The 13,980-nt window shown below is 33.5% G+C and overlaps 1 protein-coding gene across 3 annotated transcripts in view; it reads right to left on the bottom strand.

Annotated features, from left to right (window-relative positions):
• Window positions 1-13,980, bottom strand: part of LOC150100638 (uncharacterized) — a 296,632-nt gene that overhangs the window by 43,573 nt on the left and 239,079 nt on the right. For 2 of the 3 annotated variants that reach the window (XM_090401968.1, XM_090401969.1), the window contains exon 13: window positions 9,360-9,499. In XM_090401968.1, coding sequence (XP_090258094.1) covers window positions 9,360-9,499 — 140 coding nt within the window. The remainder of the gene's footprint in view (window positions 1-9,359; window positions 9,500-13,980) is intronic. The other variant, XR_016549179.1, reaches the window with a different exon arrangement.

The following is a 13,980-nucleotide window of genomic DNA, read 5'->3' as shown; positions in this document are numbered from 1 at the left end:
AAACAGAACAACAAAGACAGTTCTAAAGTCCTAAACAGTGTTCCCTAATGGGATTCTTGGCTATTGGGCTGAAGTTCTAAGGATGAATGCTTCCCAGATTTGAGGTAGTTTCATACAACCAAATTTGTTTAGGTTTGGGTGGCTCCTTAAGGATGATGCAGATTATAGGAGAAGTCTTTCATATTTACATTTTCTCCTGTGGAGTAAGGTGGCCTTTTTCCATCATATTTTACGGTGGATTCCAAGGCATGGTCAGTAAATTCTGAGTGGCCTGCAGTGATAGTGGAATTGGATAGACTCTTTGTGTTTGGCAATTCTTATGCTGGCTGTCCTGCCTGTTTTGCCAAAGCAGGACAGCTGTATGGTACCTAGTAGACACCTGGTAGGTCTATGTACTATGGCTGGTCTTCAGAAGAGAGGATAAGGGATGCCAACTTTTTACTTTCTGAAATTTTGTTGCCCCTGAAAGCAATGGAGATGTCTGAAAGAATCATCCAGAGATCAGTATTTCACATAATGGTGAGCTCTTCTTCCAGTACAAGAATCTTAGTAGGAGTCAGCAAGTAGAAAGCACGAGCACCAATCTGTTCCCATAAAAAAAGTGAAGCTAGTGTACTTATATGCAGAAAGTCTTTGGTGATTTAAAATGATCTTCTAATTTAACACAATGAGGGATGACATTGTTATTACTTTAGACTTGTCATTGCTGTTCTGCTTCAGTCATGCTTACCTTATGCCTTACATGTCTGTATGCACATATCAATTTCTTCATTGTTCCCTGATGACAGTTTGACTCTAGAAATATAAATTAAAAGTAATTCTAATTAATATATAGTGTGCATTGTCACTTCCTTAAGTAATACTATTATGCACAATGGATTGCACTTATATAGATTTGGAGAAACTGCTGTTCAGTAAACAAGTGAATGTACAGGGTAGTCAAGGAAACTAGGTATGACAGGATGGATGCATGACGGCTTGGATACAATAGGATGTGATTAACAGGCCATGGAAAGGTGGGGAGTTAAGCATAATGTTAATTTCATGTTACATAAAGGTTTGTAGAATGTAACTCTTTACCATTTCTACCTTTACTACCATTATTGGTGATTTCAGCTATGGAGTTGCTAACTGGAAGGAGAAAAACATAAGCTAGATGAATGAAAAAGAATTTATACAGTTGCTGAGGGATAACTACCTTAAAGCAGCACATGACGAAAAGGATTTATAGTATAAGAATATTAAATATAACAGCATTTTTTATTTTCTGTATATAAATGGGGTAGTAGTTTTACCTTCCACAAGCGAGATCATGCAATTTTAAATTGAGAGGTGTAAAGTGAATGAGAGTTATGAATAAAAGAGGATAGAGGATATATGAGAAACCATAAGGAAGATGATTATGACAGGCTCAGAAACTGCACGGTAGAGGAAGGAATCTATAGCTTGTTGTGTTCTTAGAGTTAGGAGAACAAATTGCATAGGAATTAAAGGGATGAAGCACTATGAAGCAAGAGCCACATAAAAGAAGTGCATATTGTGGAGTCAATATGCACTTTTTTTATACTGCTCATTGATCTAGGTAACAACTAGGTCAATGAGCAGTATAAAAAAAGCAGGCCGTAAAAATGACAGTCATGGCAGAAAGCAAACTGTGACTATGAAAAGCAATTACCTTTATCCTTAGAGACAAAGAGAAATTCAAGAGATAACTTTATTGTTATGCAGTATGTAAAAAGAAAAATGAGCAGAGATCTGTTAGATAACTGGATGCTGACATGAAATCAGATGAATGATAGCCATGGATAAGTTGGAGGTAATAAACCTGTTGCAAGCACACAATTTTAGCACAATTTGCAGAACCATTGACTTGGTTTTTGACTTGAGTTTGAAATGACCACAATTTCTAATAAGGGAAAAGAGAGAAAGATAATTTTTTTATATAAGGGCAGATCTAGGGGAGAAACAACTAATTATAAAACCACATAGTATCTTAGGAGTTGCCATTAATATGTTGGAGATGCTAATTAGGATCCACATCCAGAAGTAAGTAGATAGCACCTTAATCATTTATAGAGGACAGCACAGCTCTGATAAAAGGTATGCTCTGTTTTAACAGTTTACTCACATTTTATAAAATGTGACTGAAGAGTTAGAGATGATAATGGATATACCACCAGATACTTCTGGACTATGACAAGGCATTTGACAGGATTACACAATGGAGATTGTTATACAAATTCAGAGGGATGGATATGCAAAACAGGCTTGTGACATAGATAGGTGAATGATTGATTGACAGATATGAAAAGATAATGTATGGAGGTGCTGAGTCAAGAGAGGAAACAAGTGGTGTGTTACAGGATTCTGTACTTGGACCTGATATTTAACTTTTATATTAATGATACTGAGGTTGGTCTGGATAAGTAATATACAATTAGTTGTCAATGATGTAAAGTTAGGAAGGATAACAAATGATATTTAGTGGATAGGGAGTTTAAAGTTTAGGGGGCACTTAGCAAAAGTGGCTAAAACAGCTCATAGATCACCCGGTTCTATGATTCTAGATCACTCGGTTACTGAAGAATACTTTGACAAGCAGAGACAAGCAGGTTGTGGTTCCTCTTTATCGAGCCCTGATAAGACCCCATCTCGACTACTGCGTGCAAATCTGGGTGCCAGGGTTTCTTGGTGATGAGGAGGAGGTGGAGAGGATCCAGAGGTGAATGATCAAGATGGTAGCAGGTCTATGGAATGAGCCTTACAAGAACAGGTTGAAGATTTGTTACAGAAACTGGTTGATAGGTGGAAAAGGGGGTGATATGATTGAGACATTCAAATTGCTGAGGGTTTTTTTTTCGAGATTAATTCAGAGGAAATTTTTCAGAACAGGTATGGTGGTGGGAGAACTAGAGGCCACCCATGGAAACTGAGTAAGAATGTAGTTAACAAGGGTATTAAAACTAGGTTTTTTGCTTGGAGAGTGGTGAATGAGTGGAATAGGTTGCCAGAGTCTGTTGTGGGTGTCATGACTGAATGACTTCAAAGCAAAGTACGATAGATACTGCGGAAATGTTGGATAGTTCTTGACATGATGTTCAGAGCCTCTCTCAATGAGTCAAAGGACTCCTTGGAGTTGCCTGTAATAATAATAATAATATTCATGATCAAGTATTCTTGCAAGCTGAACTAGACAAATTGGTTCTGTGGGCAAATGACAGTGAACCCCAGTTTAAGGTTGCAAAGTGCAATGCTATACATTCTGGACTGAGGACAATGCAGAACAGAGTATTATATTAATGTTAACTTGCTACAAGTGGTCAGTGAAGATAGAGACCAAGAGTGATGACACACAGTCTATTAAAGAGCCCACTTCTAAGGTGATTAAGTCATCACAACATATAACTGCAGTGTTGAAAGTTACACTAACTTGTAGGAAAAAGGAAGTTATTCTTCCATTCTTGACTACTGTATCTGGTGGTCATCTAGGTTCAGAGGAAGTAAGTTTAAAGAACCAGTAAAGGATAGGCAAGATGATAACTGGCTATGGAAATGTGCCTGCAATGTTCAAGTAATATATGAAAGAGAAAAGATAAGACAGAAACATAAAACTGGTAAGGAAAGGTATTTTACAGTATAGACAGATGTGAGATTTTATATTTACAACTCATGTCAGTCATCACAAAATCGGCAAACTTACTTGTAAGCACTAACAGAAAAGTAGCCAGAACAACTAACAGTTCACACAGGAAGATGCCACTTGCCAGACTGGCATGGAAAACTGCATGCTCACGATGCCTAGTGGCATCATCCGTAACTAGAAAATGCACATGCGCCAAGTTTAGATTCTGGATATTTTTGGGTACCCACACACACATTGTATTGATATGCACCTCCATGGAGGAGCAGCATGTAGTCCTTTACTTGACACAACCGAAGTGTAAATCCCATCCATGATAGAGAGAATACTTTTAAGGACTTACTGACTGAAAGTGGGGTATTTGCTCTTACAAGGCAGTGGGCAAGGTTATTCCTCCTAGACACCAATCCCTGACGCTTATAAATCTAATAGACATAACAGAGCTTAGGTTTATCAATTTAATTTATTTGGCTGTAAGAGGTCCTTGGATTCACCTTGAGCTCACCACTTAAGCAACAATACAAAATGAATGCAAACAGAACATAATTCTACTAGTAAGCTGACAGAAAAAGATAATTGGATTGAATCTATAGGAAACGACCCTGGAATGGAAAAGGTAAAACAAAAATGGAAACGACAAAATATAATACACATAGCAAACTGGAATGTGAGAGGAATAGCATATAAAGAGATAGAATTAGACCAATTATTAAATGAAAGAAATTTTAAAATAGCAGTAATAACTGAAACAAAAAAGAAATTAAAAGGAACCATGAGAACTGAAAATTTTAATGTGATATACAGTGGAGTTGACAGAGACCAAAGAGCATAAGCAGGAGTCATGATTTGGATTCATAACTCCCTTTCAAAACAGTTAAAACATTATAAATTATGGAATGAAAGAATAATAGAAGCTAGAATAAAAATAGATAGAGGCTATTTAACAATAATTGGTTTATATGCCCCAGAAGAGGGAAGAGAACAAGATAATATTGATTTTTATAATCAGCTACAAAACATATATAATAAAATAAATAAAAATGATTACGTAATTTTAGCAGGAGACTTAAATGCAAGAATTGGAAACACGCAAATTAATAATAATATAGGAATACATGGAGAACATACTCTAAACAGGAATGGTAAAAAATTGATTGACTTTGTAGTTTATAAAAACCTAAAAATAACGAATTCCTTCTATAAACATAAAGACATACATAAATATACTTGGGCAGCAAGAGGATGGAAATCAATATTAGATTACTTTATACTAAATGAAAAGGCATCAAAATTTTCACTAGATGTTAGAGTTCACAGAGGATATGAAATAAGCAGTGACCACTTCCATGTTAAAATAAAATTAAGATTACCACCTAAATGGCTACAAGTAACAAGAACAGAAAGAAAAATTGAAACATTTGTTTATAAAACTAGACTATTGAATGATACAAATGTACAATGGCTATATGAACAAAGAATTAACCAGTATCTAGATAAAATAAAACAAAATGAAGAAATAGAAATAGAATGGCTTAATATAAAAACGATACTAAATGCAGCAGCAAATGACAGCTTAGGAAAGACCAAAAAATTCAATAAAAGAAAAAAACTGAAGATCTGAGATGATAAAATCAAAGAAATAATCAAAAAGAAAAAAGAAGCCTATCACAAATAGTTTTTATTATTATTATTATGGGCTACTCCAGGAGTCCTTAGACTCATCGAGGGAGGCCCTAAACATCATGTTCACACAATTGTTCAACATTCTCACAGTATCTATCATACCTTGCCTTGAACTCGCTCACTGTCATAGCACCCACAACAGACTCTGGCAGCTTATTCCACTCATTTACCACTCTAAAAGTAAAGAACCCAGCTCTAACACCCCTACTAACCATGTTCTTGCCCAGCTTCCATGGGTGTCCCCTAGTTCTCCCACCACCAGTGGAAGAACTAGGGGACACCCATGTCCACCCAGTGGTTAAGCAGTAAAAGATTAGAAGATGAAACAGAATATAAAAGAATAAGAGCCATAGCTAAAAGAGAAGTCAGAAAAAGACAGAGAATCATGGAACAAATTTGTTTCTAATTTAGAACATGATTTATATAAAATAAGACCCAATGTATATAAAATTTTGAAACACTTAAATGCAGATACCAAAGAAAACAAAATTAAACTCTGAATTGAAATTAGAAGAATTTCTAAATTACTACACAGAATTGTGGACAGACAAATATTTTAAAAAAGACAACTGGCAAACAATTAATGAAAATGAAAAGGAAATAACTAAAGAAGAATTAGAAATCAGCCTGAAAGAAACAAGAAACGGAAAATCACCTGGAGAAGATAAACTAGGTTCAGAACTATATAAATACGCAGGAACAAGATTCAAAGAAAGACTCTTATTATTTTTAAATAAAATTTATTCAACTGGTATCCCCCCAATAGAATGGAAAAAAGCAATTGTGATTCCTATCTTTAAAAAAGGTAATAGAGATGACCCTAAAAACTATAGAGGTATCACTATACTAAATTCCTGTTACAAAATATATAGCAGAATCTTAAATAGCAAACTAATGAAATATTCCGAAAACTTTATTTTAGAAGTACAGAATGGATTTAGAAAAGGACAATCATGTATAGACCTGGTCTTTTGCCTAAAATTAATAATAGAGAAAAGAAGAGAATACAATTTAGAAACACATATTGCATTTATTGATTTTGAAAAAGCATTTGACAAAGTTGAAAGAAACACATTATTTAACATATTAAAAGAAAGACAAATACCAAATAATATCCTAAAAGCTATCACAAGTATATATGAAAATAATCAAATACAATATAATAAATGAAGTTTAATCCTTTATCCAAGTGTGAGCAAACAAAGTTTGCGCCTGAAAGTATCTTCAGGACTGGGGTAAGGTGGTACAACCTTAGGGTAAGGTTGTACCACCTTACCCCAGTCCTGAAGATACTTTCAGGCGCAAACTTTGTTTGCTCACACTTGGATAAAGGATTAAACTACATTTATTATATTCTAACCAAGTGAAAAATAAACTTTCAACATCTTCCTCTAAATCCAGAGTAATTTATTAAAAAGGTGGCACACCAATTGGCAACTCCTATAGGTGGAGATGACCATGCTAATGCTTCTGACTGGTATCTCCACTTGGGCCTGGCTCCCACTGAAGAGACCTCAATAAAGGTCGAAACTAGTCTGGGTAGTGGCCCTTCCCTTAATGCATAACATTAAACATATCTTCAAGGAGATGTGTTTTGCATTATGGGAGATACTGAGATAGGAGTGTTGGTATCTTGCTCCACCTTTGCAAGGAGTCGCCCTGGTGTTGTACCACCTTATCCCAGTCCTGAAGATACTTTCAGGCACAAACTTTGTTTGCTCACACTTGGATAAAGGATTAAACTAAATTTATTATATTCTAACCAAGTGAAAAATAAACTTTCAACAAATTTCATCAAAATAATCAAATACAAATAAGATTAAATCACGAGCCATCACATACGAGAGAGATAAATCAAGGGGTCCGACAGGGATGTCCCCTCTGAGCAACGCTTTTTAATATCTACTTAAATGAAATAATAATAAAATGGAATAAAAAGTTACATCAAGGAATTAAACTTTCTCCTACAGTGAACTTAAACACTCTCCTTTTTGCCGACGACCAAATAATAATTACAAATTCTGAAGATAAACTACAGAAAGCTATTTTAGATCTAAATGAAATATCCAAAGATTATGGTATGATAATATCAACAGAAAAATCAAAAACTATGGCCTTTAAAGGACAAGATCCAGCAAGAACTAAAATAGTAATAGATAACAAGATCTTAGAACAGGTGAATTCATTTAACTACCTAGGATGTACGATCACATATGAAAATGAAAAAGATATAAACGTAAAAATTGCAAAATATTTAAAAATAACAGGTGTAATTAACTATATTTAAGCCAAACCTAGTTCAAAAACAAACCAGACTAAAAGTATACAATACATTAGCCCTACCAGTCTTAATGTATGGAAGCGAAATCTGAACAATAAAACAAAAAAGACGAGGATTAACAACAGCAGAAATGAAGTTTATGAGAAAAACTGCAAAATATACCCCATTTGATCACAAAAGAAATGAAGAAATTATGAAAGAATTAAACCAAGAACCAGTAATAGAAAAAATTAAAAAATATAAACATAAATGGATGGAACACGTTCAAAGAATGAAAACAGAAAGATTACCAAAACAAGCCTTAAGATACAAGCCATTAGGAAAAAGAAAACCAGGACGTCCTATTAAACAATGACTTCTAAGGCCGGAACAGGCCATGCTAGACCTAAATCCTTGATATGCATGATGATGATGATGATGACAAAATGAATGCATAAGGAGAGGGTGAAATTATGAAAAGAAATGTTCTTAAAATCGATTTTGCTGCATAATTTAATCAGAAGGTCTCTAAATGATCAAATAATAAGACTATTAATTTTTCAGGCAAGCCAAAAAAAGTTCAACTGATAAGACAACTATGTTACATGTTCAAAACAATTCACAGAAACTGATCATAAAGCAGTATCACAGAACAGGATATAAATGAGTTTTTGGAGACAGAGATTTTTTCAACAAATTCTAAAATAGTTTTCAATCCTACAAAATGCACATAATGCAGGAATTGCATGGGAATGATACAAACTGTCCAAAGCAGTCAGTAATTCATTTAATTAATTTCGACACTGCCACCTTCCTGGTTCAATGGAGGTCTGAAGAAGCACAAAATCAGGTTTTCCCTCAGAATTTTTGGTATATCTAACATCTGATCTATCAAGCTACTATAGATTTCAAGAAATTATAGATGAGACTGCTATAACAAATAATTTAATGGATATATATTTTAATAACAGTTCCACCCACAAAAGGTTATAAACTGTAGCACGGTGTAGATGGACTAAGGGCTGATTAGGGAACTCTTTTCTACAGCACACTACTCTTTCAATACATTTCAGGTGTCTAATAAGAAGGGTAGGAATTTCACACTAGGTCATGTAAATCACTTACTACAACAAAAGTTGGGATATCTGAAACAATTAAGGTTATGAGGACAGTGAAGCACATCTGTTAGGCAGTCTCACAAAGAGATTGGCTAACCCACATCAGTTGAAAAGCAATGATAAAAGTTCTTTATACCTCCACACTAAATCACATGGGCTTTCCAATGAAAGGGTGGTAGCTCAGTATGTGTTACTGAGTTAGCTACTGAGGCTTTATCTAGATCAATGGACTTCACCCTGATAAGATCTGATAATCTAGGTGGATAAAATTAAGGCATTTCTGCATTGTATGACCTCTTTTTGAGGCATCAGAAGTCAAATTCAGGGACACAAAAAATTAAAGGACTGATATGGTTTATTCCAATATCTATGATTTTTGTAAAAAAATATAAAAATTAATCTGATGTTCAGCTACTTATGTGATGCTTTTTTTTTTAAAACTGTTATTTGTAATAATTTAAAAGTTACTTGTATTAACCTCTTACTGCTAAGTTAATGAAGCTGAGCTGATCTATTGAGTGCATATAATTTATATGTCATAGCTGCACTAGATAAATATTCATTAATTTGTAACCACTCAAATTTAGGTTATCAAGATAATTTTTAAAACACAGAGAGAGAGAGAGTATATGAAATCAAATTACAATTATTAACATACCAGTATTATCCTTAAAAGAAGACACTAATGACGGTGGAGGGGGCATCAGCTCTCGATCCTTTTCTCTGTCATCTCTGGAAACTTCACGATTCCCTTTCACTGTTTCTTCACGCAGAGACTTTGAAGGATGCTCCTGCAAGCTGGAGTAGTTAGTGGCAAACACGCACACGCACACACACAAAAAAGAAAGCCAATGAGTGACATTAAATGTGTAAATGTTCCAATACTATTCATTATTTTTTTTTCTCTCTGATGTGGTTAATTTTGAATCTCCTATCACATACAGTTGAATGAGAACATTTACAATACAGAAATGTTTAATGCCAATTTTGCAACATAATGAACTTGGAAAAATTGTGGAAAACAGTGTTTATTTAAAAACAGAAGAGATCAAGAATAGTGAAACACTGCAGATTGTCTCAAGCTGTCTTCATAGCTATGCTTTGCTGTTAAGTGAAAAATTTATCTACTGTTTAATTTATCCTACACTCTCTTCAGGTAATTATTAGTATCAGTGCCATTTATGATTATTCAATGATATCCTTCCCCAAGGAGGGGAGAAAAAAATTCCTGTTCTCATAACCTGATTATCTAACAGAATCATAAATAATGTAAAATTTTCAAGGATAACATCCAATATTCTAATTTCAGACTAAATCGTGCTGTGATTTTCCCAGAGTGAATGTATGTATGTACTACCTAACCAAATTTAATATCAGACAAGGCAGTTACAGCAGAGACTCCTTGTATCCTCAAATTTCAATACTTATGGTTCTTCTGGGTGTTGATAGTGAAGTGAATGCAATAATGTAACAACTTAGCTATTATCACCTTTTTGTTTATTTAAGAAACTGGAAACTATCTTTCTCCTTGCTGAAAACTATAGCACAACATACCACACACACACAAAAATCATATGCATAGCCAAAGCTACAGCTACAAACACAGAATGAGGCACCAACAACTAACCATGGTTGCTATTCTAGAACCCAACCATATCTCTATGTGCTGAGAGCTTCCCTCTTCCTATGTTGAAAGAGATACACACTAACCATAAAGCAAGATGAAATTTGGTAGATATACACAACAAACAATGAAAATATGGACAAAATCTGGAAGTCATCACAGGCAGGTGCTACAAATCTTGTATGTCAAGTGATTTCTTTATGCTATCATCAGAAGACCTTTACAGGCTAATTTTAATCTTAAAAAAGACCTTTACAGGCTAATTTTAAGTTTAAAAAATAATTATTATTTATTGCCTTCTCTACTCAACAAAAGGGAGAAGCATTTGCATATTCAGTTGCCCTAAACCACTTGCCTTGTAATATTCTGTGTACAGAAAATTATATCCTTTTCAATTAGACTACTACGAGAGGTTGTCTCTTTCTATATTTCTCACCTCCACTATTATTTTATTAATTTACTATTATTTTTTTTTTTAGGCATTCCACATCTCAAAACATTGAGGCTTGAAACTTCTACTACTGTGTAAGATGCTTAGATTGTCATTTGATTAGGAGGCATTCATAGCAACTAAATGCAGTTAAAAAAATAAGTATAAACCAATTACTCAATGATGCCATTTATGGAAATGACTAATGTTCCTAACTTTTTTTTTTTTTTAAATTTCAAGCCAGCTTTTTATCAGTGTGAACATGCCGCAAAAACACACACAATGTGTCAATACAAATAAGTAGTTATTAAAGATTTGATTTTTTGCAGATTGCTCAGAGATAAAATTGATCACATTGCACTAGATAATGTGTTGCAGAAATGGTAGACAACATAAATATACTGCTGTTTTTGTTACTTCCCAAAATGATCTATATGGAACTGTGAAATTACATCTAGTCATAACAGTAGGCGCAAACCAGAAAAGTGCCTACTCACTGCAAAACATGTCCTGTAACTTGTGTTTCCATACTGAAATGTGATATCTAGAAGAATACAATCCAGAAAAATTATATGTCCATGCTTGTCATTCACGGAATCCTGGCATCAGTTTCCAAAATGATATTAGCAACCTTATTTTCAAAAATAGGTGATCACTTCATAGAGTAATGACTAATTAATGTGATTTCTATCTACAAATGCATCTTATTTTGAAAAATCATAGTGATCTTATAAAGTCAATCCAAATGCTAAATATAATAATATAACAATGAAGAGAACCCAGGTCAACAGAGTAACCTATAGAAGTGCATTACGATGACTACATAATCTCATTTCTCTGAGGTCAGTTGTGTATATTCAACAAATTTCATCTTTCTATAATTCATTATACAATGGGTATCCACTTACCATGATTTCTGCATTACTATAATTTTTCTTTTGGAATGTATTAAAAAATGGTTGGTGGGAAGAAGGGGAGTTAAATCCACTTGACCATAATTTTCTGAGGAGGCAAGGATTTACAATTATTATTTTTTTGTTTGTTTCAGTTGAACTGAATCAAATTTGATACCATATTAGTAATAAGGACCTAGGAGCAGAGCATTGAAGCCAAAAGATGTCACACTATAAAATAAATAATAAATAGACATGTGCTCTCAATATATTTTTTTCAAGCTTACCAAGTTCTGACCCATTTATTACATTTGTTTTTGTTTACAGATAGCCAGAAAGAAAGAATCAAAATTCAACTTTTTTGCCTCCTGTTAAGTGAGAGAACAAGATGTAACATGCAGATAGCATTAAAAATAAATAAAAATAAAAAAGGAAAACATTCTATGGTCACATGAAGCACAACACTGTCAATCAAGAAAGGTGTTGCACCCCAAGTATATACAGACATGAATGCTTTGCTTGTTTTGTGCTTTAAAAATATTTGAATACTTTTTATTATTAAAAAACAAATTGCAGTGAATCAATATATATATATATATATATATATATATATATATATATATTTTTTTTGAACTGGTGAGATGTTTATCTAGTTATCAAACATCCAAAAGAGGGAAAGTAATGTAATGAAGAACTAGTGAATTTAAAAAGTTTATAACTTCATAATAGAGAGTAGCAATGAACAGCTAAAAAGATGAATATATGGCTGTTTTGCATGCTAATTAAACATTTTTTTCATTTTATTTTTTGTGTTAAAAAAACAAAAAAGAAAGAAAATCCTTGGTTCTAGTTGTAGATTGAGTGCTTAATGCGAGACTTTAAAAAAGTCTCACAGTAAGCAGGCACCCATTTTTTTTGGTTCCAATCAATTCCAGTAAGCAGGCACCCATTGTCATCATTTCAATACAGAAAGAGAGAAGAGTACTTAGTTCTCAAAGTTAATGAATTTATACACATTAGCTTTTTTTTTTTTTTTTTTTTTTTTTAACTCTGCTAATAAAATTTATTTGAATTTCATTACATAAATCCAAAAATCAAGTCTAAATTCCCTTGCATTATTACATTAGAATGTTATATTTTTTTATTGTTTCTGTACTTCTTAGCAGAATGAATAAAGTATAACACTAGAAGGGCATAGTTGTAACTATAGCAAATAAAATGTACAATAAAATATGAGAGAAAATGTGAAGTAAATACAGTAATTTTGCATATATTACATATCTCCAGGGAAAGAACAGACTATAATATGGATTTACTTTTGAGTGAAAAACTGGTACTAATGTAATATAAAATGTAATTTCTATAAAATTACATTTCATAGAAATCTGAGATTTTTCGAAGTGCTATATTTCATCATTTTACAGATGTCTTGTGCAGTAAATAGATTGTAAAAATAGTTAAGAAATGTGCTAAGGGAAAGACCTCCATTTAGTAGAGTAGGGAATAATATTAACTGCCCTAAGTTGCATATTTACTGTGAAACAAATGATATTTTTGTTCACATTATTCACTATAACAGCTGCTTATGAAATGGTGAAAAATGAAAAAATTAACTTGATTGAAGAATAAGATCAGCAAAATCCCTTCCATGTTTCATATTAGTATCCTATCATATTCCCTCAGCCATATGGCTGGTGGGGGTAGCTATATGCTACCATACTAGGGAAATGATTATGAACAAGGTGGTTTCCTGTTGCCTTCCTTGCCATAATATATTTTATGACTGTAGCTGTGTGTGTATTCAAAGGACCAGTTTTCCTGTTTTGAGGGATGAAAAACCCGAGTTACAAAGGTGATCCTCCACCTCCGTACGAGACCGGTTAACTCACTTTTAGTCTAAAGAGACCAAATAAAGGTTCCTCGTGTCATCAATGGGAATGGAACCCAGGTCTTTCCGATCAAAGGGCTTCGTCTATACTGATTAAGCTATGGAGGCTCTCATATTAACATAAAGACACCGAAATTTCATTCCATCATTTGGGATAGGCACTGCCAAACTTTTCAGTGTCGAAAGCTCCAAACAATATTTTAGGACATTAAGTGAATACTTATTCCTGCCTTCCAGCAAATACGATTCTGCTACAGAGAAAGTGTTATGATAATGGTGTGAAGTGGAGCATAAATATCTTACTGTGTAAAAATTACAGAATATAAAAAACTCTGGGTGGGTGTTTCATTATCCTTGATTACTACATTTAGAAATGTTGGTTATCAATTCTGTTCCACCTGCATAACATACAATATCATCTAGTTTATGCTCTTCATACAAGAA

This window comes from Typopeltis vanoorti, chromosome 12, assembly GCF_054136105.1.
Source record: "Typopeltis vanoorti isolate ZY-2024b chromosome 12, IOZ_Tvanoo_1.0, whole genome shotgun sequence".
Taxonomy (NCBI): domain Eukaryota; kingdom Metazoa; phylum Arthropoda; class Arachnida; order Uropygi; family Thelyphonidae; genus Typopeltis; species Typopeltis vanoorti.
Note: the sequence above shows the minus strand (reverse complement) of the source record. Positions and strands in the feature narration are given on the sequence as shown.